Source organism: Mustela lutreola, chromosome 1 (genome assembly GCF_030435805.1).
Source record: "Mustela lutreola isolate mMusLut2 chromosome 1, mMusLut2.pri, whole genome shotgun sequence".
In the NCBI taxonomy this organism is placed as follows: domain Eukaryota; kingdom Metazoa; phylum Chordata; class Mammalia; order Carnivora; family Mustelidae; genus Mustela; species Mustela lutreola.
The window spans coordinates 211,480,521-211,507,422 of record NC_081290.1 but is presented as its reverse complement, the minus strand read 5'-3'; the positions used below and the strand labels follow the sequence as shown (position 1 = coordinate 211,507,422).

Here is a 26,902-nt window from a genome sequence, read left to right as displayed (position 1 = left end):
GAAAGAACACTGCCTTGTTTAGTACTGCTTGATTTCGGTATTAGAAGCAAAATGGGTTGAAACTGAACACTTCAATCTGGAGCAGGTGCTAAGCCACCCTTCTTCAAAAACATTTCTGCAAAAGACATTTAAGGCAAACAACTTAGGATAAGAACAACGTTTTAAAAGTCAGTTGAAATTTCCTTTTAATTAAAGAACCAAGGGACAAGAAGCTCCTTTGTTACAGTACATAACATATGGCTCTTAAGGTATCAGGGAGTCGAATGTTTACACCAGTGCTGAACTGTTACTGGCAGGTGAACAGTGAAGCAGTATCTCCTTTACTGGCATTGAGATTGTAACATATTTGTACATGCAGTAAATTCTTTGGTAGACTTAATCTTTCAGTGGAATTACAGATTTTGCAAAGTAAAGTAGTAAAATATCTCGTGTAAAATTTGAGCATATTTCCCACCCATAAGCTATTTATACAGACTTCAGGAAAAAAGTCAATCCTAGTAAACTTTTAAAATATTGCCTCAAAACTCAGCCAATTAACTTCTGTGTTCAGACACACACAAAAAAAACCATAAATGCAATAAAGGAAGGGAATAATGAATTTGTAAGTATGTTTCATTATGTTTCTAGTAACTGGGCAAATGGAAACTAATCTGAAGGGTGTGGAATTCTTTGAAGTCCTGGGCAGCTACTGCTTCTGCCTCTCAATCCCGCGCCCGCCCCCAAGCACATCTCTAAGGCATCCATTCGGACAGCTATCTACTACATCTTAAATACATATGCCAGTAAGGACAGCAATAATTTTCAACTACTATTATGCCATAGTATCCTCAGATCTTTGCCATATCATATATGAAGAGTGTGGGTGCAGAAAGGTGATAAAAGTAAATCACTATTACAGAAAAAAAAAAAAACCATGACAGGGGAAGGGAGTATCATGTGATTCTGAGCTTTCGTGCCGTTGAGGCTCAACATGTGTCATGGCAGGGAACTGCAGTGTCAGTGCGCTGAGATTCACTGGGATGCTCCTTCCCTCTGTGCAGCCAGTTCTCTTCCAGCAGGAGGTGTGTTTCCGAAGTGTCTGTATTTTGATTTTAAAATCAGAAACTTGCTCCCACCGTGGATCTGGTAATGAAGCATCTAAATATTCTTTGGGTGACTCAGAAGATTAGTGTCATAATCGTGGAAATACATAGGGGGTTATTTCACGTACGCTACCTGCACTGCCACAGTTCTAAACCCCTCCTGGAGAGATATAAAATAAATAAAGCAACTGCACTTCTCCCGGGGCTGGGTTCTAACTTCAGAAGACCGTATACTCCTAAAGCTGCCACTGTAATGCGGAGTTCATGGCCATGCCGGCCCCCTCGGACAGTCCCCTCACACAACAGTTTGGACAGGAGTGACACACTGTGCAGGAGAACTGGCCCTCTCGGAGGATGAGGTTGATCGGTTGGAAATCTCTCTCTGTAGTTCCTCTACTTTTTTCTGAAGCTCTGCTCGTTTAGCAAGAAGTTCTTTATATCTGTTGTGAATGGGCTCCTACAAGAGCAAAATACCATAATGTCATTCAATGAGGCAGACGTAAACAAACCCAAAGTCCAATTGTGCTGGTATATAGTTCTTTCCCTAAGTGCTGTCATGGGCATTTTCTTGGCTCTGGGGACCAGGCCAACCTTTCCAGCACATCAGTGAGAATTAACTGGACTCTACTGACAGCCCCGCTCTTCCAGTGACTTTCCCAGGGTTCCCGAGTACTTCCACGGGTATATCCTGCAGCTGTTACTTTAAAAACAACCAAGTAACAAGACAATAAGTAAAAGCCAAAACTCAACAAATTTCCTGTCACTTAGCTGCAGATTTTTAGTCTTTTAAACAGTTCTAAGTAGAATATATTCTATAACATATTTCAGAATGGACCAGAATTGGTCAGGCTTTTAATTTTCTTCAAGCTATTTCCTCAAACCTATTAAAATGACTTGCAGAAGTCATCCAATCCCCCACACTCATTTTCCCGAGAAGGGAAGAAAAGTGCTTCATCTAGGACCATTCAAGCAAAGACAAGGCACGAATGCAATTCATTGATGACCCCCATGTAGTGCTTTTTCTACTATACAATTATAAATGTTAACAGGAAAAAAGGAAAAGTTTTAAATATACCTAATTTTTCTAGTTGCTTTATAGGTAATGAACCTAAACGATAGAACTGCCTGGATGAAACCTCTCGCTGTCTGCCGGAGAGCACTCACCTGCGGTTTCATCCGGGGATTCCACCTGACGTAATAGCCCACCCAGAGCTCTAGGTGGCGCATGCTGGCTACCGGGTAAAGGACATGATTGGAGTAGCTCCCGTAGAGAGGATTAGTGAAGTCTTCCAGCTGGCTATTTATGTAAGACCACAGTGACACAGTCCTCTTAGGAAGATTCTGTAAGAAGAAAACAGGTATTTTCGATTATTGAATATCTCTTGGGAGGGAGAGGACATGGACACTTCAGTGACAGCCCTACTTTTCATTCAAATCAGAGAGTACTAGAAAACACTGCAATTAATTCATTAAAAATTTAAACGAGTTCTCATACTAGCAATTCCACTCAGGTATATATACCAAAAGAGAAACATATGCACACAAAAACTTGTACACAGATGTTCAAACGGGCATTACTCATAAGAGCAAAAGGAAGAAACAACCCAAACGTCCATCAACTGATAAAATGGATAAAATGTAGTCTATTTATATAATGGAGTAATATTTCACCATGAAAAGAAATAAAGTAGTGATGCATACTACAAATTGAACTTTGAAAACACACTAAGTGAAAGAAGCCAGACACAAAGGTCTCATCTTGAATTATTCCATTTATAGGATGTATCCAGAAGGGGCAAATCCATAGAGTAGTGATGGCCAAGGGACCAGGGGAGGAGACCAGGGAGAAACTGCAAACAGGGACACGGTTACTTCTCAATGTTTAAAGTCAGCAGTGGTGACAGTTGTACAACTCTAGATAATTGAAAACTACTAAATTATACACTTTTATGGACTGCAAATTACAGCTCAGCAAAAAAAGATTATTTTCTTAAAATCAAGATATAGTTAAATCCTATTCAAGCCTCTCAAAAGATGAGGAAAAAATTATCTTTGGAACTTAGGTGGTTTTAGTTGTCTAACATCCGGTAAGTTCTTAAAGCACCTCTTCTGTATGGGTATGCTAACTGCAGGCTGGCCACTGAAGAGACGATTTTTTCAAAATTTCCTGGGGCACCTGCGTGGCTCAGTTGGTTTAGCGTCTGCCTTCAACTCAGGTCATGATCCTGGGATGAAGTCCCATGTGGTAGGGCTCCATGCTCATGCTCTCCTTTCTGCTGCTCCCCACCTCTCATGTGCTTCCTCTCAAATAAATAATCTTTAAGAAAAAATTTTTAATACCTGCTTTCAAAGAACGTACAGTCTGCTACATGGCACTTACTATGGTGTTCTGTAGTTTATTTTATTGAACCACACACTAGTACTATTTTTCCCCATTTACTAAAGCAGAAATGAATTTGCACAAGGTTACAAGACAAGGGATAGATCCAAGATTGCATCCCAGGCAGCCTGGCCCCAGAGCAAGCACTCCTTGCCATAATGCTTTATAGAAGAGCATGAATAAACTGGTTGGCAACCACATTTTTGGAATTAAAACTGATGCAGGGGAGACACCCAATCAAGAGGATTTGGAATTTCATACATAGGAGGCATGTATTTCAAGGTCAGAAGTAAAACTTGAAATGTCATCCTTATACGGTTTCTTCTAAATACCAACCACTTACCAGTGATCTCCCTGGGGAAGCAGAGATTAGTGTCATAATCGTGGAATTACACGGGGGGTTATTTCTTTCTACACAGTATCTCTTCAGTGTTCAGCTGTTTTATGGTATTATTTTACAATTAAAAAAAAAAAACCTAAAATGGCTCATACGTATGTACCATATATCTGGGGATCTCTTCATTCATATGTGTGTTTTTCTTGCTAATTAGATGTTTCTGCACCTGCTCTGAAGGATTTCCATCCCGCAAGGACTGGTGCTCCTGAGAGTACACAGACTTCAGTTCTCTTTAGCAGACACTACTTTTCAGCTGTAAACGCACCTGCACCTGACAGTTAGCTGGTACCTTCAGCCTCGCAACAGAGGTACTTGAAAACCAATCAGGCTCAGATATATGGAAAGAAGCCATCGTATACATCATATACATAGGAATAAAACATGACCAAAGAAATCACCCAAGAGGACTGTTAGGTTGAAAACTGTCGCAGGGAACATCACATATATTGGGAGTAGAAGGGGGGGAGGGTCATGGCTCATATTTTACCTCTTTTCCTCTCTGAAGTTCACTGTTACAGAGGAATGTTCCAAATAAACAGCTATATAGATGGTCCAAAATGGTAATGAGAAAATATTCATTGAATTCAAATGCTGTAGGAAACTGCAAATTGAATACCACAAACACAAAATTATTAAGACATTTTTTCAAGCATATTTATCCCAATATATGGGGAGATTCTTTGTAATGCTTCTTAAAATTAGGTTAAACAATGTTCAAAACTATGTTTTTCTAAGCCATTGTGGCATTACCTTCTTCATTCTCTGTTCAAAAATCACTCTACCACTTTTCTGAGATTTCTCCCCATGAGAAATCCTTTTCTTGTGCAGCAGAAGTTTGAATGGTGTGACCTTGGTGTTTCCATATCTCCCTGTATTTGTTAATCCTAATCTTGAAGAGGGATGAATTTTGACTTTGGCAATTCTGACAACTCTTGGCCTTTCTTTGCCAAAAATGACCATAAACAGCATAGTAAGATTTTCTTTAAATTTTCAGCAACATAGTTTTTGCTTCAGGGATTACACAAAAAATATCACTGTCTCCAGATAATGTCAGCAATGCACAAAAATAAAGATCCAAGGCAGATGTGCAGATCATTTAAAAGCCAGCCTAGTCAAACCTGGGATCAGCAGTTCAGCAGCCTCTTTCTAGCAAAAAGAAAATGCCCTTCCTCTTTAACCTAGGACAAGAGCTTGACCAGGGATCTTAATATTACCTAAACAACAAATCTGGGGTGGGGGTGAACTTATCAAGGATGGAGGACAGATCCCAGGAGGGGAAAGAGTTCATATAATCCACCCTTACCAGCTAATATTTCAAAAATTTTTATCAGTGTCCATGAAAACTGTACCAACTGCAGGACTGTGGAAAACAAAGTCTACGAATATCTGGACTACAGATTTGGGGAACAGATATTGGTTCCAAGTCTGTCTTAGAATGATCTCTACCTAGTAGTGCAAGAAAACAGCCTCAACTGCATGCCCAAGGGATAAGAATGAAACTGTCTTTGTCTCCACATTTCCTAAATTTAGAAGCAGGTAACAGCAAATTTCTCAAACGAGGAAGGCTAACTAGCCTGCCTTGAATGATCATTTCTGTGGCTGTGAAGCTGAACCAGGTGATTGGAGCACACATGTCAACAAAAAGCCAATTACCTGTAAGAAACCTGGTCAAATCACAGTCCCTCATTTACAAAATAAAATCCATCCCCTGTACCGTTACACACCCTTCACAGACTTATTAGCCAACTGTGAATGCATTCTGACTCATTACACAGCCATCCGAAGGAGCGACCGACGCCTGTGATCGGTTTCTCATCTTTTCAACAAAAGCACATGCTCAGTCATGAGAAGAGAGCTGCAATGGCGGGCAGGTCCCCACCCCAAAACGGAGGCAGCGGAGCAGGAACTTCTGAGAGCAGAGGAGGAATACTGTCTCCTCCTGATGGCTTTCGAATTGGAAGGGCCCTTCACTAACTGCTTCCTGACCCAGGAGTGAGGGGCCGGGGCCAAGGGTGGGGGCACAGGGAGAAGCTGGCTAATCGCCACATAACCGGTGTCACGCTCACAAGTGTGCTTACTTACGGCGCTGCACAAAAGTTCAATTATTTACAAAAAGAGTGATGGCCCATAAACATGCCTAACAGGTTCTATGTTCCAGAATATCATACAGGAAAACAGAACTGGATGTCTAAGATAAAGACACATCACTATATGACGTACTTTCAGTTCCATCAGAGAAATGTAAGATGAAACTGATTTTTTTTTTTTTTTTAGAATTTATTTATTTATTTGACAGACAGAGATTACAAGTAGACAAAGAGGCAGACAGAGAGAGGAAGGGAAGCAGGCTCCCCGCTGAGCAGAAAGCCCGACATGGGGCTCGATCCCAGGACCCTGGGATCATGACCCGAGCCTAAGGCAGAGGCTTTAACCCACTGAGCCACCCAGGCGCCCCTGAAACTGATTTTCTATGCAGTAACTTAAGCTCAGAATTGGAGTGAAGCTGCTTCTAGGTCTACAGCGTGTAGTAATTCAGCGAGGCAGGTACTTACTGCGTACTCTTCTATGCAAACAACTGGCAAATTGGATTTTGTTTCTAACAAACATATCAACTCATATATCCACACAGGCTGCCCCTTTAGGGGAATTCCCTTGGGAAAGCAGTGCCCAGCCATCAATGGTGACATGGCTTCAAACCGCTTTTTGAGTCTTTTCAAAGGGCATATTTAATTTTCGCCAAGAGTCAAATGTTATTTAGAAATCAAATATGGTAATAGTCAATAGTGGCTCTTCTTGTTTTTGGTCAAACACCCAAAAAAGGACTGGCAAGGATTTGCAGAGCTCCCATTACAAACTCAAGGGCAATTCCAAAGAAAAAATTCAAACCTCATCCAAAAGTAGTAAACACCATTAAACTCTACAGTTAAGTTTCTCCCCTTCTCCCAACACACCAAGAGCCTTTTATAGAGCAAAACTCTAAGTGTGGTACACATTAGCAGGTATATTTTAAATTCCAGCCTCATCATTCCATCATCATACCTACTACAACAATGCATTTAACCCAGCAGCTTTCAAAATAATCCACCTAAACCGATATGCCATTGGGGGAAATGCTTATATAATTCGTGTATTTCATCTAAAGATCACCATTCGTTTTCTTTTAATGAAATAATAGTGTTTTCTTGAAGCTAAAATGTAATCCTAAAGCGAAGCAGAGACAGCAACTGCCCTACTTTATATTCATGTGGTGGACTCACTAAGAACAAACCGGACTCCCAGTTGTCTGAGGTCTAATAAACCCTTGGGCAAATAATTAGCTGACATAGCAGTGACCTGTAGCCAAGCTCTGGGATGATTTTTCTTGAGTTCAATATGTTTAAGACACCAACCTCTCGCCTCACTAGTGAAGTGATCCCATAGCAAAGTAGGTGTTTTTCAATCTCCCCCAATATCGTTCCAAAAGACTAAATCCATTACCATTAATATTTCAAACCAGTTTGTTAGAAAGTTAATAGAAGGTCTAAAAAGCAATCTATCTATGCCTAAGAACAAAAAGAACTGAATCTATTACATATCTACCTACTCATTATTCCCACATAAATGTATTTTTCCATTCCTAAAACAGGATTTTATTTTGCTCCGGTGAACTTGCTTCATTTCTTCACCTCTACCTTCTCTAGCACTGTATAGATGACCTTCCGGGTAAATATATTACAGTTAACTACTTGTCCAAAACAAAGGAGGAAACCTCTCGGGTTATTATTAATGCCACTGGTTGAAATGCTAATGGATCAAATTGTCAAGTGTTTAATACAATCTCCAAATAATGTCCTTTAATTTAGTTCATAATGTAGTAAGTAATAGTTCTATTACCAAGAAATCTTCCCAGAATTTCCATTTTACATGCAATGTAGGATAATCACTGACCACACCTCCCAACTCTGGATGGCTTAAAAGAAAGATGTAAGAATGACTATCCCAGATAAGTTACCTGTCTTGTCATTTGCCAGACACAGTCAATAAACTGAAGGAAAACAGGTGATCTGTCTGCATCTGCATGGTTCTTATCTCCATGGCCAAGTCTCTGGAGCAAAAAGAGTGAAAATCTGTATGAGCTTTGTGGAACTTTTCTTTTTCATGGAAATAAATTTATTTTCCAATTAAAGTAATATCTTCCAGTATTTTTTAAAGTTCAAAAGTCTTTTTAAAAGAGCACAGGGGGGCACCTGGGTGGCTCAATGGATTAAAGCCTCTGCCTTCGGCTCATGTCATGATCCCAGGGTCCTGGGCTCGAGCCTCGCATCAGGGTCCATGCTCAGTGGGGAGCCTGCTTCTCCCTCTGCCCCACTCTCTCGCCCACTCATTCTTTCTCTCTCAAAAATAAACAAACTCTTTAAGAAATTAATTAAATAAAAGAGCACAGCAAGGAAAACAGAAATCACTCATAGTCTTACCAAGCAGAAGGCTCTGTTATCATTTTGATGTACAAACTGCCATATTATTTACTGACATAAATGCTTGTAATAGGAAATTACAACTTTAACAAGAGGAACCCAGATCTTAAGAGGTTGATAATGGAAGACAGGAGCAGTCAGACCTCAGAACCCCAGATTTTTTGTCCCAGAAATTTAATATTCCCTAAATATTAACAAATACTTGTCCAACAGCCTCAGGAAGCACCCGTCTCCTTTAACAATGTGGCCAGGGTGTGCAGGGGGGCCCTGTCATATCTTATCTCATCTGTCTTTATCAAGAATAATCACATCAGCACAAACTCTTGAAAACCTGTAAAGAATGCTTGACATCTACCTTCCAAGCATGTACTCACCTCCTTTCTCCGTTTTTTTCTCTTCTAAGGACCTTTGCCCCAGATGACTGTAAAGGACCCTCCACACTCGAAAACAGTGATTCTAAGTCTGGTCCACAGATTACCAGGGGCCGGGGGTGGGGCTGGGGGGTAGGGGTGGGGGAGGGAGAGGGGTCTGTGATGTCAAAACTATTTTCATAATAATACTAAAACGTTATTTGCCTTTTTCAATGCACTAACATTTACGCTGAGAGTGCAAAAGTGACGAAGGATAAAACTCTGGGTTCCTTAGGAAAACTCAAGCAAATCACTGGAATCCAGCTGCACAAGTAGTGTCAGACCCTGCCTTGCCACACACTCGCAGTCAAATGAAAGGGTGGGGAGAGCCAGTTTCCTTGATGAAGCAGTAAAAATTAATCCTGCTAAGTCTTCTCCCCTTAAGGACAGCCTGTATAACAAAATGGGAAATACATATAATGTTCTGCAGCTGCAAACCTTAGATGATGGTACAAAACACCACGTTCTCATGCAACATCGTTTTGACTTGAAAGAACTGATATATATAAACTACAGTTATTAAGACTTGAAAGTCTTGCAGACTTTTTTTTTTTTTAATGTACAAAGCAAATGTGTCACTTCAAGGAAAAATGATAAAATTCAAGCTTTCAAGCTTTGAATGCACATTAGATTTTTGGGAAACTACCTGTCAAAATAAGCTTGGTAATAGACGTTTCTGATAAAATCACTGGTGATGCTCACAAATGAGATGATAGTCTGTAAGGAAATGCATTAATACTCGAAGAGCTGTGTAAGTCAGGAAGCCAGTATTTTCCAAATAACCAACACCTGATGTTACAGAATCACACATGGGTAAAAGCTCTATTCAAAGCTCAAGACAGACCAATGAAATTTAATAGAAAGGACAGTGAAAACCTCATTGATCTAGTTTTGGATTTCACAGTACGAGAAACCTCGATGAAATCAGCATTTGTTAAATTTAGGCACAGTATGAAAGAATATCCACAATTCCCTGAAAATGCTATCAAAACACTCTGATTTCAACCTGCATATCTGTGTGTGGTCAGATTTTCCTCATTTACGTCAAGGAAGAGCACACATTGCAATAAAGTAGTTGTGACATTTGGCTGTCTTCTAATAAGCCAGACATGAAAGGAATTTGCAAAAACTGTAAAACAATGCCACCCTTCACACTAACCTTTTTATCATTGTTGTTTTGGAAAATACAACTTGTTTTCTTTAAAATGCTCTTTAGGCTAATATACAGTAGTACTATGTCCTGAATGTTTGTGTCGCCCCCTCTCCCGCCGCCAAAAAAATTCACATTGAAATCCTAATGTCAGATGTAATGGCAGGAGTCATCGTCTGGGAGCTGCTAGTCAAGAGGGTAGAAGTCCAGCAGAGGGGATTAGTGCTCTCATCAAAAGACCCGACAGAGGGTGCCTGGGTGGCTCAGTAGGTTAAGCCTCTGCCTCCAGCTCAGGTCATGATCTCACGGTCCTGAGATCCTCCTCCTCTCTCTCTGTCTCTGTCTGCCTCTCTGCCTACTTGTGATCTCTGCCTGTCAAACAAATGAATAAAATCTTTAAAAAAAAAATAAAAATAAAGGGGCACCTGGGTGGCTCAGTGGGTTAAAGCCTCTGCCTTCGGCTCCGGTCATGATCCCAGGCTCTTGGGATAGAGCCCCAAGTACGGCTCTCTGCTTCACAGGGAGCCTGCTTCTTCCTCTCTCTCTGCCTGCCTCTCTGCCTACTTGTGATCTCTCTCTCTCAATCTCTCTGTCAAATAAATAAAATCTTTAAAAAAAAATTTTTTTAAATAAATAAATAAATAAATATAAATAAAAATAAAGACACCACAGAGCTCCTTGGTTCTCTTCACCACATAAGGACAGAGAGGTTGACAAGCTACAACCCACAATCTACGGCCTTCCACAGAACATGACTACGCTGACACCCTGACCTTGGATTTCCAGCCTTCAAAACTGTGAGAAATAAATGTCTATTGAAATTTTACAAGCCACCCAGATTGTGGTATGACATTAACAGCAACCCAGAGTAAGATTTATTATTTCATTAATATTTACACATTTTTAAAAATTCAATTTCTAGGGGTGCCTGGATGGCTCAGTGGGTTAAGCCTCTGCCTTCAGCTCGGGTCGTGATCCCAGGGTCCTGGGATCGAGCCCCGAATCGGGCTCTGCTCAGTGGGGAGCCTGCTTCCCTCTCTCTCTCTCTCTGCCTGCCTCTCTGCCTACTTGTGATCTCTGTCTGTCAAATAAATAAATAAATAAATCTTTTTAAAAATTTAATTTCTGGGGCGCCTGGGTGGCTCAGTGGGTTAAGCCGTTGCCTTCAGCTCAGGTCATGATCTCAGGGTCCTGGGATCGAGTCCCGCATCGGGTTCTCTGCTCAGCAGGGAGCCTGCTTCCCTCTCTCTCTCTCTCTCTCTCTCTGCCTGCCTCTCTGCCTCCTTGTGATCTCTGCCTGTCAAATAAATAAATAAATAAAATCTTTTAAAAAATTAAAAAATAAAAAAATACAAATAAAAATTTAATTTCGAATATGACAAATACTGGTAGAAATAAATCATATAAACGAAGTTCTTTGGGGTCACCAATAATTGTTAAGAATGGAAAGAGATCCTGACAATGAAAAGTTTGAGACTCACTGCCCTTTCATTAAACAGGTGAATGTACCCTCTTGACCAGCTGTCCTTTAATTGCCAAATTCTGCTTTCAGATAAACTGGGGGTACGGGGAGGGGGGATGGAGTAGGGAACCAGAGTTAGCAATCTAGGAATCCACAGCAATTTCCAATGGTCTTAAATGTTTACTATTTTGATCACACTGATATAAACACGTGCAGCTCTGGATGACTAAAACTCCATTTTTTGAAGTAAGAGCGTTTTAGTAATGTGCTTTTTCATCGTAAGTATATTTTAGAGAGAACTGAAAAATGTGAGCCATCAGGAAAGATCCTCCAAAAGCCCAGTTTTATTTAACAGTTCAAGTTAACCTTTAAATTTGTCTGCTTCTTTCAAGTTAACTCTTGAACTCTTAAATAGCACGAATGGGCCAAGTGAGTTCACTTAAATGTGGATTTATTTTTACAGAACTGTAAAAGTATTTTCTCTTCCTTATGATTTTCTTAGTAACATTTCCTTTTGTCAGCTTCCTTTATTATAAGAATATAGTATATCATACACACAACATACAAAATAGGTGTTAATCGTTTATCTTATTGGGAAAGCTTCCATCAACCACAGGCTACAGGGAGTTAGGTTCCGGGGAGGAGTCAACAGTTACGTGTGGAGTTTTGACTGCACCCCTCTCTCCTACACTGTGCATTGTGCAAGGGTCATCTGTATTTGTAAACACTGCTGGTACAGGTTAACATTCGAGACTGCATCTGGGTAAACATCTTTCAGAAAGTCTTTCAGCTACTCTAGGAATGTGCTGCCAGGAGCCTCGCACACTCTCAGTGGCTCCAACGCCTCTGACAATCTAAGTCTCCCCCTCCATGATTCTCTAACCCCACCCTTCCCTCAACTCTACTCCTGCAAGCTCAATGTCATCTAGACTTTTGCTCACCCTGTTCCTCCTTTTGGGGAAAATATTCCTACTCTTCACTCTTCAAAATCGGTGATTACAACTAACACAGATGAATAATACATGAAAAACAAGGCCTACACGCTTACTGTTCTCAAGTTTTCTGATTGCAAATTTAGTTTTTAGCAGAAACACAGCTAAAAACTACATGAATGTTTATTTAATTAAAAGGTGCATGACTCCAAAGTATGATGTAGCAAAAAAGCAAAATTGAAAGCTGAATACCCTTTGAAAGGGACATAATAAACCCATTCCTCTATTTTGGGAACCGTGATTAGTTCTGTGTACCACACTTGATGAAAGACATGACCAAAGTCCAGAGGACAACTGGAGTGAAGAGGGCACTGAGATAGGAAAACAATGAAGAAAATTAATGTTTAGCCAGAAGAGCTGAAGTTAGGCAGGATAGGGGTACATACCTACTTCTAAATATTTGAAGGGCTATCTCATTTGGTTAAGTAGTCATATCTATTCTTGTTTTCAAAGGGGAAATGGGAAGTAAATTTTGGTTTACTATGAGAAAGAACTTTCTGGTAGGTAGATTTTCTGAAGTGAGACTGGATAGCCTGAGGAAGAGCCCGGCTGCTGATTTCTGGAGCTGTTAATGCAGAAACTATACAATCATTTCATGGGAACACCACAGAAGACATTCAACACTGAATGCCTGGACACTGAGGTCCTGGCATTTGATTTGAGATGAACGACAACATCAAAATAAATTCTGAGGCAAAGAGAGGGCAGGAAAATGTGTCATTCCCATAAAACCAACTGCAGCACTCTCCATATGTATACGCATTACAGTGTTAATGCTTTAGGAGGATAATCAAAAAGCTGTTTTATTTCCCACTCTGAGGGAAATTTTTTGTTTTTTTTCTCTGATATTTCTTTTGGTCCCAGCCTGTTTTTTTTTAAACCCCGTTCCTGCATGAGCACTGCTACTTGGAAGTATTCTTAAATTAAGAATAATAATTAAGCCATCCTTGGCTCCTTTTACATCGAGATCAGAAGTGGCCTGTAATTCTGCAACCATGCCTGAAGGCAGAGATAGGCGCACAGATGAAGGAATGGTATCTAATGTCTCCCCCAGCAGGGATCACAGAAGAGACCAAGCCACAGGTGTCCCGACAGCCCTGGTCAGACTGCACACCCGCAAGAGGCTATCCTAAGGCTTTCCACAACTAACAAGAACATTCTCTCTAGAAGTTTACCCCTTTAGTATGAAGGAGTGGTTTTCAGTGAGTATCTAGTGAATAAAAGGTTTTGTCTTCACACGCCTCATGTAGGATGCATGGTGACGCTGCGAGTCAAGGCTCTAGACTCACAAGCTGAAATCGATGTCCAAAGCTCAGCCACTCTTTCTCCACAAGGACCTCGAAGCCTCGGATGCTTCGATAGTAGCCATCCAGCATGAGCATGGCCAGGGAAGTCAGCTGGGCCGTGCGGTCCCAGCCGTCGCTGCAGTGCACCACCACAGATGTCTTCCCGGACTCTACTTTGTCAGCGATCCGAAGAGCGCCTGCAAGAATGAGCTGCAAGATAGAGTTTTCAGTGAAATTTTTTAAAAATTAAGTGCTTCCTTCTTCAAAAGTAACAAATACAGTTTTATTACAGACAACTGTCTCAATAACACATGGAGGAAAAAAGCCCCTTCCGAAAAAGAATTCTTGTTAGTGGCAGAAGATTTTTGCCTTTATCACAAGTAAAACCTCATAAATGCAGGCTCCTATTAATCCACACAATGAAAGAGCCAAACGAAGGGTACGTTCTGGTTCTGTACAAATCAAAAGTATGAGTGAGAGAAAAGGATTCGGTTTTAAAGAGATCTGTTTCTAAGAATCTTCAAATATTCCAACATCATCTATTTAAATAAAAAAATATGCCAAGTGAAGTCATACACGTTACTTACACAATCCCTACCTAACCAAAACAGAATAAAGAGGAAAGCAGTAAAATTGGATCTCTTACCCCATAGCTTCTAGAGCATTTATTTATTATATGTCACATAGCTTACAGCAAGCCCAGTATAAAACTTGAAGCCATTTTTCTGTATTAATATGAATGAAAAATTCATATTACGATGTCAACTGGTATTTAAAATAATTTAAAATAATTTCAGATTTTTTAAAAAATATGCAGACACTGCAAAATAATTAACTTTTCTGAAGTTGAAGTTGAGTCAAAACTAAACAGAATTAGATATAGCCAAATAAGCAGCACAAAAGCACAATATTCTTTAAAATGAATGATACAGTTGTCGTCTTCTCTGCAACGGCTAGACGATACATACTAGGAGAACAGTGTGGGTCCACAAACATGGATCAGAATGAAAGAAAGTAGATTTACTAGGGTTGGACAATCTCATGATGACCTCCTTTTAACTGTAACTATAGGCATATTCTGGAAATGGGGTACTCTGAAGCAATGTCAATCCTGACTCTGTATCAGAGTCACCTGTGAGCCATTTTTTAAGTGTCTGGGCCCCATCGTCACTACTCCTAGCTTACTACTTTATAAATGTCTTCCACTTGTAATTCAGTGGGTTTTGAGACTTATGATTCACTGACCCAAAGTATTAGAACAGCTGGAAAGCTAAGACCATGGTCACCATCCCACCTTCCTTCCCCTATAAAATAAACATTTTGGAGCCCCTTCCCATGTGGCAGGTTCTGCTCCAGGTGCTAGAGACAGAGCAGTGAACCAAACAAAGAAAGGGCTAGTACATTCTACTCAGGTGAGGCCAGCCAGATACATGTAAATAAGAAAATACAGACTGTGCCAGAGGGCAGGAAGTGAGAGCACCCTGCCAGTGGAGCCGTTATTTGTAAGGTATGGTGGGGAAAGGCCTTTCTGAGAAGGTGGTATTTGAGCAGAGCTCTGAAGAAGGTGCTGCTGTGAGGACTACAGGTGGAGAAGGCAGGCCAGGCACAGCCGGATCTCCTCTGCCTATAAGGGGACCTGTTTGTTGCCAGAGCGAGCTTTCTGGAGAGGCTGTTATATGCTCAGGGAGAACGCCCTGCCATTTACAGATGCCGACATTGCAATTTATGTTCGCTTCAAATCAAGTGTCCCTGTTTTCTATTTACACTTCACGCGCTGCAACAGATGGGCCCCCGGGAACATGCTCCCTGCCTAAGGAGAGTGTGCACTCTGCTACACTCAAGCTTCTAAGCATCTGGAAGAGAAAGAATAAAATTAATCTATAATTCTCAGTAAGATCAAATTGGCCTTCTCTTCAGTTCTATCCAAATTTGAGAGATTCTAATGTGAGCACGTGTCTGCTCCTTACTCGTTATTTCACAGTATGAACGTGTGTACAGCTAGAGTCTCCATCTTGGGACGTGGTGTTACTGGGATTCAGACCACGTCTGAGAAAAGTATGTACCTGTACAAAGTGCAATTACATCTGCTGCTCCAAACACGACAGTGACAGGCTAGGCACACTAGCGTTCACGGGGTAGACTCCACATCATTTAGCCTCATACCCTCATTCAATCACTTCACCTCCCTCACACACATGGTGCTGCCCTAGCTCCTGAGGGGTCCAAAAACATTAACAACTTATCCAGCCCAGGTTTCCATGAATTAGGAATATATACTGACTGACACGAGACCATTAAATGAAGTGTAAGGTCGTACTTGATGAGCTGGAAGGAGAAAGCAAAGTGAAAGTGCAGAGAAAATGGAAGAGAAGAAGTCAGAACTGGGGTCTGAAGGATGAGAAGAATTCAGCCAGGGCGGGGCAGGGAGGCGGAGAGAAGACCACAAGAGAACCAAATGTGCAGTACAGGAAACTAATTCATTCAAGCAACACAGCTTAGAAGTACTTACAATTTTCAAAGAGTTATCCATTTTTCATTGTATAGAAAGATACCTTCATCTTACAGTTCAATTGTAAGAAGAGTGTGGAAAGAGAGGGGCAGAGAAACCCCTTGTCTGATACTCTGTAATAATATAAGGGAATAATAACAAATACCGAACCTTAATATGTTCAAGCCAGTGAGTAGATTCCAAGTTAGACAGCCAGTGAGTCTCCTCAATGTTAGGGTACACAATCTCCTTAAGTTTTCGTAAAGATTCTCTCATAACATGAATATTGTGGATATCCAGAAAAACTAGTTCTGCATTTTGATAGGCATCTTCACTCTCATAACCTCCACCCTTCGCCTGGGAAAAAAGCAAACACCACAGGAAATCATAAATGAAGGTACACCCACTGTACGTAAACATGTGAACAGGTGCCACAAAATATCCAATAGCATGACAGATGCATTTTTTTTTTTAAAGATCTTATTTATTTGAGAGAAAGAGTGACAGAGAGCACAAGCAAAGGTGGGGGAACAGCAGGGACAGAGGGAGAGGGAGAAGCAGACACCATGCTAAGCATGGAGCCTGACGCGGGGCTCGATCCCAGGAACCAGGGATGATGACCTGAGCTGAAGTCAGATGCTTAACCGACTGTGCCACCCTGGCACCCCAGTGATACATATTACTGATGAATAGGAAAACTCCGTGGGAAAATGTCAACAGGTCAGGACCTCATAACACAGCCACTCTCACTACACATTTTTCTTTATAAAATGGGAAAATACACTCTTACTCTGACTTTCTTATGTGGCTGTTATAAAATTTAAATGTGATACCATATATGAAGGTCCTTCAACATGTTAAAGCACTAAACTTTTCCCACCAATATTTCCAGTTCTACCCAAACATAATTTATTAGAGAAGGCTGAAATCACTGGCTCTGTGTGCAAAGAAAACATCTAGTTGGTTTCACTCTGGTCCATGATTCTTCACCTCCCGTCCTCATCACCTCATTTTAATCGGAATATTTGCAAGATGCCTTGCAATCCTAGTGACTTGCCTCTATTTCAACCACATAATTATTTCCAAATAAAAAGACAGAACAGGTATAAAAGCATAGAATACCATAGTATATTAGTATCTCTATCCTCAAATACTTAAATCTACACCCACAAAACAGGATGAGAAATATTTGGTGTTCAAAATACGCTGTGGCTGAAAAGAACTCATTTATTTATTTATTTTGAGGGGCTAAAACTTTTTTTATTAATTATTTTTATTAACATATAATGTATTATTTGACAGGTCTGTGAATTGTCAGGCTTACACAATTCATAGCACGCACCATGTCACATACCATTCCCAATGTCCACAATCCAACCACCCTCTCTATACACTCCCTCCCCACAGCAACCCTCGTTTGTTTTGTGAGATTAAGAATCTCTTATGGTTTGTCTCCCTCCTAATCCAAAGTTGTTTCATTTTTTTCCTTCCCTACCCCCCAAACCTCAAACCCTGCCTCTCAAGTTCCTCATATCAGGGACTTCAAGTGATAATTGTCTTTCTCTGATTGGCTTATTTCACTCAGCATAATACCCACTAGTTCCAACCATGTCCTTCCAAATGGCAAAATTTCATTTCTTTTGATGGCTGCATAGTATTCCATTATACACACGCACGCACACACACACACACACACACACGTGTGTGTGTGTATATATATCACTTCTTCTTTATCCATTCATCTGTTGATGGACATCGAGGTTCTTTCCATAGTTTGGCTATTGTGGATGTTGCTACCACAAACATTCAGGTGCATGTGCCCCTTTGGATCACTACATTTGTATCTTTACAGTAAATACCCAGTAGTGCGATTGCTGGGTCATAGGGTAGCTCTATTTTCCACTTTTTGAGGAACCTCCATACTGTTTGACAGAGTGGCTCACCAGCTTGCATTCCCACTAACAGTATAGAAGGGTTCCCCTTTCTCTGCATCCTCACCAACTTCTGTTGTCTCCTGACTGGTTAATTGTAGCCATTCTGACTAGTGTGAGGTGGTATCTCATTGTGATATTGATTTGTACTTCCCTGATGCCAAGTGATGTGGAGCACTTTTTCTGTGTCTGTTGGCCATCCGGACGTATTCTTTGCAGAAATGTCTGTTCATGTCTTCTGCCCACTTCTTGATTGGATTCTTTGTTCTTTGGGTGTGATTTTGACAAGTTCTTTATAGATTTTAGATACTAGCCCTTAATCTGATATGCCATTTGCAAATATCTCTCCCATTCTGTCAGCTGTTTTTTGGTTTTGTTGACTGTTTCCTTTGCTGCAAAAGCTTTTGATCTTGATGAAGTCCCAATAGTTCATTTTTGCCCTTGCTTCCCTTGCCTCTAGCAATGTTTCTAGGAAGAAGTTGCTGTGGCTAAGGTTAAAGAGGTTGCTGCCTGTGTTCTCCTCAAGGATTTTGATGGATTCCTGTCTCACATTGAGGTTTTTCATCAATTTTGAGTCTATTTTTGTATGTGGTGTAAGGAAATGGTCCAGTTTTATTTTTCTGCATGTGGCTGTCCAATTTTTCCAACACCATTTGTTGAAAAGACTGTCTTTTTTCCATTGGACGTTGTTTTCTTACTTTGTCAAAGATTAGTTAACCGTACAGTTGAGGGTCTATTTCTGGGCTCTCTATTCTGTTCCATTGATCTATGTGTCTGTTTTTGTGCATACTGTCTTGATGATGACAGCTTTGTAATAACAGAGCTTAAAGTCTGGAATTGTGATTCCACCAACTTTGGCTTTCTTTTTCAACATTCCTTGCTATTTGGGGTCTTTCCTGGTTCCATAGAACTTTTAGGATTATTTGTTCCATTTCGTTGAAAAATAATTGATGGTATTTTGATAGGGATTGCATTAAATGTGAAGATTACTATAGGTAGCTTAGACATTTTCACAATATTTATTTTTCCAATCCATGAGCATGGAATGTTTTTCCATTTTTTGCATCCTCCTCAATTTCTTTCATGAGTACTTTATAGTTTTCTGAGTACAGATTCTTTGCCTCTTTGGTTAGGTTTATTCCTAGGTATCTTATGGTTTGGGGTGCAACTGCAAATGGGATTGACTCTTTAATTTCTCTGTCTTCTGTCTTGCTGTTGGTATATAGAAATGCAACTAATTTCTGGGCATTGATTTTATATCTTTACACTTTACTGAATTCCTATATGAGTTCTAGCAGTTTTAGAGTGGAGTCTTTTGGGTTTTCCACATAAGGCATCATATCATCTGCAAAGAGTGAGAGTTTGCCTTCTTCTTTGCCAATTCAGATGCCTTTTATTTCTTTTTGTTGTCTGATAGCTGAGGCTAGGACTTCTAGTACTATGTTAAGTAGCAGTGGTGATAGTGGACATCCCTGCCATGTTCCCAAGCTCTCAGTTTTTCTCCATTGAGAATGATATTCGCTGTGGGTGATTCATACATGGCTTTGAGGATATTGAGGTATGTACCCTCTATCCCTACACTTTGAAGAGTTTTGATCAAGAAAGGATGCTGTACTTTGTCAAATGCTTTTTCAGCATCTACAGAGAGTATCATATGGTTCTTGTTCTTTCTTTTATTAATGTGTTGTATCACACTGATTGATTTGCGGATGTTGAACCAAACTTGCAGCCCAGGAATAAATCCCACTTGGTCATGATGAATAATCCTTTTAAAGTACTGTTGGATCCTATAGGCTAGTATTTTGATGAGAATTTTTGCATCTGTGTTCATCAAGGATATTGGTCTGTAGTTCTCCTTTTTGATGGGGTCTTTGATTTGGGGATCAAGGTAATGCTGGCATAAAATGAGTTTGGAATTTTCCCCTCCATTTCTATTTCTTGGAACAGTTTCAGGGGAATAGGTATTAATTCTTCTTTAAAGATTTGGTACAATTCCCTTCAGGATCTCTCTGGTCTTGGGCTCTTGTTTCTTAGGAGATTTTTGATAACTGTTTCAATCTCCTTACTGGTTATGGGTCTGTTCAGATTTTCTGTTTCTTCCTGTTCAGTTTCGGTAGTTTATATGTCTCTAGGAATGCATCCATTTCTTCCAGATTGTCAAATTTGCTGGCATAGAGCTGCTCATAATATGTTCTTATAATTGTTTGTATTTCTTTGGTGTTGGTTGTGATCTCTCTTCTTTCATTCATGATTTTATTTATTTGGATCCTTTCTCTTTTCTTTTTGATATGTCTGGCCAGGGGTTTATCAATTTTATCAATTATTTCAGTAAAACAGCTCCTAGTTTCGTTGACCTGTTCTACTGTTCTTTTGGTTTCTATATCATTTCTGCTCTGATCTTTATTATTTCTCTTCTCCTGCTGGGTTTAGGCTTTCTTTGCTGTTCTTTCTCTAGCTCCTTTAGGTGTAGGGTTAGGTTGTACACTTGAGACCTTTCTTGTTTCTTGAGAAAGGCTTGTATTGCTATATACTTTCCTCTCAGGCCCACCTTTGCTGTGTCCCACAGATTTTGAACAGTTGTTTTTTCATTTTCATATGTTTCTATGAATTTTTTGTATTCTTCTTTAATTTCCTGGTTGACCCATTCATTCTTTAGTAGGATGCTCTTTGGCCTTCATGTATTTGAGTTCTTTCCATCTTTCCTCTTGTGACTGAGCTCTAGCTTCAGAGCATTGTGGTCTGAAAATATGCAGCGAATGATCCCAATCTTTTGGTACTGGTTGAGACCTGATTTGTGACCCAGGATGTGCTCTATTCTGGAGAATGTCCCATGTGCACTAGAGAAGAATGTGTGTTCTGTTCCTTTGGGATGGAATGTTCTGAATATATCTGTGATGTCCATCTGGTCCAGTGTGTCATTTAAGGCCTTTATTTCCTTGTTGATCTTTTGCTTGGATGATCTGTCCATTTCAGGGGGGGGAGATTAAAGTCCCTTACTGTTATTGTATTATTATCTATGTGTTTCTTTGATTTCATTATTAATTGATTTATATAGTTGGCTGCTCCCATGTTAGGGGCATAGATATTTAAAATTGTTAGATCTTCTTGTTGGACAGACCCTTTAAATATGATATAGTGTTCTTTCTCATCTTTATTATATTCTTTGGCTTAAAATCTAATTTATCTGATATAAGGATCGCCACCCTAGCTTTCTTTTGATGTCCATTACCATAGTAAATTGTTTTCCACCCCCTGGTCCTGGCTGGATGCTCTTGCTGATCTTCTAGGGGAGGGGCCTGTTGCAGTGAGTACCGCATGTCTTTGCCCGAGGCGGAACTCCACTGCCCTGCCCTTGCCAGGGGCGAGGCTAGATAATCTGCTCGGGTCGCTCTTGGTAGCTTTTGTTCCCTGAATGCTTTCCATATGAGTTCTGGAGGATGGGAATAAAAATGGTGGCCTCCCGGGATGCCTGGGTGGCTCAGTTGGTTAAGCAGCTGCCTTTGGCTCAGGTCATGATCCCAGCGTCCTGGGATCGAGTCCCACATCGAGCTCCTTGCTCCGCAGGGAGCCTGCTTCTCCCTCTGCCTCTGCCTTCCACTCTGCCTGTGCTCGCTCTCTCACTCTCTCTCTCTGACAAATAAATAAATAAAATCTTTAAAAAAAAAAAATGGTGGCCTCCCAATCTCCGGCCCAGAGAAGCCAAGAGTATGGTGCCCCACTCCTCCGTACACCCTCAGGGAAAAGCAGACAATCCCTCCCATCTCCCTGGTCTCTGGTCACATTCCAGGCTCACCCTGCTTGCGACTGACCGTTTCTATCTCTGGTGCACAGGCCTGTTTGTGGAGTCTCCAAACTGAGCAGATTCCTGCCACGTGTTCCTGTGCCACTCCTCCTGGAGGAGGAAAGAGGGGTTCTCTCCAGACCTGCCATTTGTGGGGGGTCCCGCCTCAAAGAGCAGTGGTCCGACAGTGCCTTGGATCACAGTTTAAGGTAACCCCATTCTGAAAGCTCACTCCTTGCCTCCGTCTCTGTAGCTGGCTTCCCTGCTCTGATACCGGGAAGCTTTGCCATGCTCAGACACCCCTGGTCTTTCTGTGACCCCACAGGACCTGAGACCACATTTTCCCTGTGAGGTCTCCACCCCTGCTTAGCCTCTGGAGTGATGTCCCCCAGTGGAGCAGACTTCTAAAAGTTCTGATTTTGTGCTCTGCTGCTCCACCACTTTCAAAGAGCCGGCCCCTCCCCCCGCAGTCTATCTTCCCGTTGCTTTGGACTCACTTCTCCGCACATCCTACCTTCCAGAAAGTGGTCGTTTTTCTGTTCCTAGAATTGATGCTCTTTTTCTCTAATATCTCCTGTTGAATTTGTAGGTGTTCAGAATGGTTTGATAACTATCTAACTCCTGGGAAGTTGAACTCCTGGGACCTGATGTCATTTCAGTCTGCCACTCCTCTGCCATCTTGGCCCCACTCCTTTCCTTTTTTTTTCTTTTTCTTAATAAAATATTCTCCTATCTCCTACCTATCGTGCATAAAATCAAGCTTCTTAGAGAAATAATGGGGAAAAACTTAGAAAAATACTAGGATAGTCATTGTATCTACAGAAAAATTAAGTATTCATATGACTCGCACCACTGAAAACTACAAAACCCACTAACTCCTAACCAACAACAAACCATCAAAAAACAGAACGTCTGTTTCTGACACTGACAGTTTGGGAAATAGTTTGGATTCAAGACTGGCACGGGTACAAAGTTAACAATGTTTCAATGGGTACCTGTTAACAAGGATTATTCCTGGAACATGGGAACTGAACAAGTCAGGGGTAAGAGACACTTTTAATTCAAATTGGTTGCAACAAATTCTAGAAAGATGGCAGTAGAAACTACACAGGACCAGTCACAAAAACAAGCAGAAAGAAAATGCTCTGTAATCAGGCAGCTGTACAACTTTGTGAGCATACTAAAACTGCTGAAATATACACTTAAAAAGAGTGTATTTTTTGGCATGTGTATTAGATTTTTAAAAAACTGACATTTAAAGAAAATTGAGCAACTAGACAGTAAAACCAAAAACAAATAAATCATTTAAAACAGAAATGGGGACAAAGTATTCTGTGAAACCTCAAAACCACCCACAGCCACAAGATCTGAATGTCCTCAGTAAATACGTGGGAAGAAGCAGAGGAAGTAATGGGTATAAAAGGACAGGAGAAATGGAGAAGCGCAAGAGAGCCTTATACTTTTTGTTCTGCTTTCCATGTTGGCCTTCATCTTCTGGAACTACAGGAAGTCCAACAGGTAAATTTAAGAAGTGTAGCTGAAACCAGGAAGGGTTCTGTCCATTCTAACAGCCCATGAATCTAAGAGATCTACAGTAGATCTAAAAGTGCTGAAGCAGTCTAACCTTCCTGAACTCTCCTAACGGACCAGTCAGGGATCGCTTCTGCTACGTACATCATCAAAATTGAGCAGGACAGAGTCAACAGAGGTGAAGAGATGGTCCAGAGAAGACAAAGAAAAAGAAGTTTCAGATAAGGGATGGGGAGAAGGTATTAGATGGGAGAGAGAGGACAGAGCCAGGAAATTCCAGAAATTAAGACTTCATTTTTTTTTTAAGATTTTAATTATTTATTTGACAGAGAGAGGGATCACAAGTAGGCAGAGAGGCAGGCAGAGAGAGAGAGGAGGAAGCAGGCTCCCTGCTGAGCAGAGAGCTGGATGTGGGACTCAATCCCAGGACCCTGAGATCATACCTGAGCCGAAGGCAGCGGCTTAACCCACTGAGCCACCCAGGTGCCCCAAGACTTCATATTTTTTAATGCTACATGCAAACAATAAAAGAGGCAGCTCAGTGAAATTAGCTCTTCTCACTTCTGGGTACACCTAACTTCTGAGCCATGGCTTCTAACTGAACCAACGATCCTGAAGATTCAGAAGATTACTAATTTCATGTAAAAATGAGTAACAGAAAAGGATCAAGGCTAAGTCCCATAGGCACTACCCTAAAAAGAGAATGACCAGCATTCATAACGTATCCACTGAAAAGGCCTCTCAACACTGAAATCTCTTTCCAAGCAAGCTAAAGACATTAAAAAATAATAGCAGGCATGAAAAACAAAATAAATTGGAATTAGAAAACTCAGAAATGAAGTGACAGAACTTGGGGAGAAATTAGAAATAAAAGCAAAAAAAATCAGCAAGACTAAAGAAGAAGAAACATAAGAATAAATAATATAGCCGATATCAAGTTAAAAGAATAGAGAAAAGAAAAATATTTAAAGCCAAAATGAAATTAGAAAGACATAAGAAGGAGTCAGGAGAAAGCGACAAATGATGAAAAAAGGCAACGAAGAGCCAACAGGGGAGTCCTGAAGAACAAGTCAGAACAAGGACACAGAATGCTAAGAACTGTGATTAAAGAAAACCGCATGAATTTTTTTTTATTGGAAATTACATATTGAAACAGCACACATGCATACCTAAGAATACAGACCCAGAACACACATCATGAAGACATATTCTGGCAATAACTGTACTTCAAAGGAAAAAAGTCCTCCGAATATCCAAGTAAAAAGAGTAACTTAGAAGGTAAAGAAATTTAGTTTATCACTAGCCTTTGAAGCTTTATGCCAAAAGAAAATAAGCACTGTATTTAAGAAACTCAGAAAAATCACACGTAAGCTAAGGGTTTTATGTCTAGCCAAACTAACTTTCAAACAAGAAGCTCCTATTAGCAAGCAAACACAGAATATTGTTCCCATGAGTCCCTGCTGAAATATTCAGAGGAGAACAACATCAGACAATAAGAAGAATCAGAATAATGTCTAGAAATCATTGACATACGAATTGTGAGTACAAAATAAATAGCTACTTGTGGAAGTCAGAGGTGAATGGGAGAATATGTGTTCAAAAGGGAGAATGTGTTAAGGTCGTTTGTGCTTACAATGTCAATATAATACAATGTATTTTAAAAATGGGGGAGAATGGGGAGAGCAAATGAAAAAAAAATTAACTTTCCAGTAAGTACTGATGATGGGGGTATTAATATTGTTATTCTGAGACTGGTGGGAGAAACCACACAAATAATTATGGAACATACTTATCATTCCCTGAGTCTTTGAGAACTGGGATTGCTGGTGTGGAAGAAAGGAGATATCTATGTAATTTAGAAGAAGTTATGTAAAAACTATTTAACACTGAATTTATATTGAAAGCACCACTATGAACTCCCAAGGTACTTTATCTTTAAAAGTACATAAATATTCCCTAATCCTATTTTCACTGGAAAGACACTGAAACAGTACCAATCCAGGAACAAATATCCTCAGCACCCCATATGATGGTTTGCAACACCATTTGGTAGTAACAGGAATGAGAAGTTCTTGGAGAAATAGCTGTTTCGAGTCTGGGGCTAGGCAATGTGCAAGACTTCCTGACAAGTCTAGTATATCTCCCTACACCAGATAGCGAACATTACTAGAGTTATGTAAAAAAAAACTCAGGAAATAACTTGAAAAGCCTCTCTCTGACCAAAGATGAGAAATTTTAACTGTAAAAAAATATTATCTGCAATGGATTAAAAAATGTTGAATATGTTTTTTAAATACACACACTTATAATGGTACTTTAAAAAATTAGTCACCTTCCTGGGATGACAGGAAATAAGCTCATCCCTGGGAAAATGGATCTAAATTGCTGGTTAATCAAAATATAGTTAAAAGAAAGTGTTTCTTTATAGAAAGAGCTCAACCAATAGCTGAAAGAGAAATCATTTTAATTCTTGACATGTATCATGACTGCAAGAGGATTTGTCATATTCATATTGATTAAGTTATTAAAAACGTCCTGAGAGTTCAGGTTACAAACAAGGATATACACTTTTGCAAATTAAGGGGGGGGCGGATGTGGAGATTGGGTAAAGGTGGTCAAAAGGTACAAACTTCCACTTAAAAGATAAGTTCTGATGATTATGGTTAGCCATACTATGCTGCATATTTGAAAGTTACTAAGGAAACAGATCTTACAAATTCTCAGCACAAGGGAAAAAAAATTTGTAATTATATGAGGTAATGGATGTTAACTAAACTTATTGCAGTGATCATTTCATAATACATACACATATCAAATCATATTGTACACCTTAAACTTGTGAAATGTTTTACATCAATTATATCTCAATAAAACCAGAGGGACAGACACCAGGCTGGCAAATTGAATGAACTTTCCTGAAGAATATTGACCATACGTAACAAAACTCTTAAAAACACATATTTTAAATTTTAGTACAGTCACTGTATATCTAGGGTACTCTTTTAAGGAAATAAAGATGCCAACAAAAGATATTTATTTCAGTGATATTTAAAATACTAAACACTTAAACACTCAATATGAGAAAAATGACTAAATGAATAATGACACAGCTGTAACAACTACTATTAAAGTATTTTTCATGAATATTGTACTAGAAGAAATAATTCCTATAGTATTAAGAGGAAAAACAAAGAAACAAAATTATCAACATATAAGTGTGCCCAAAAAATAATGAAGAAAATATAGCAAAATATGGATATGGATAGATTTTTATTTCCTTTCTTTTTCTATGCCTGCTGAGTTTTCCTATCCTGTCTAGTATATCTTGTAACCAGCAAAACATGCCAATAAACAAATTATATCAGTCTTTAAAAAAAGAGGGGATTTCCATATTAAAGTAAGTATCAGAATATTTTAAAAAATAAGATAAAAAATGTAAGACTTTGCCGTACCACCATTTTTGCATTACATTTCTATTTCCTTCTCCTCTTATGCTAGAAAACATACTAAGTCTCTCTCCTGCTAATTCAGAGAAAAGTTCTAGAAGGGGAACAAGTAA

General features: G+C 39.9%; 1 protein-coding gene across 3 annotated transcripts in view; it reads right to left on the bottom strand.

Moving 5' to 3' along the window:
- Positions 1 to 159: 159 nt before the first annotated feature.
- Positions 160 to 26,902, bottom strand: part of MTMR2 (myotubularin related protein 2) — a 122,853-nt gene continuing 96,110 nt past the window's right edge. For all 3 annotated transcript variants that reach the window (XM_059185906.1, XM_059185914.1, XM_059185924.1), the window contains 6 exons: positions 16,273 to 16,458; positions 13,617 to 13,823; positions 7,851 to 7,943; positions 4,347 to 4,460; positions 2,247 to 2,423; positions 160 to 1,539 (listed from right to left, as the gene is read on the bottom strand). In XM_059185906.1, coding sequence (XP_059041889.1) covers positions 1,378 to 1,539; positions 2,247 to 2,423; positions 4,347 to 4,460; positions 7,851 to 7,943; positions 13,617 to 13,823; positions 16,273 to 16,458 — 939 coding nt within the window. In that variant the 3' untranslated portion in view covers positions 160 to 1,377. The remainder of the gene's footprint in view (positions 1,540 to 2,246; positions 2,424 to 4,346; positions 4,461 to 7,850; positions 7,944 to 13,616; positions 13,824 to 16,272; positions 16,459 to 26,902) is intronic.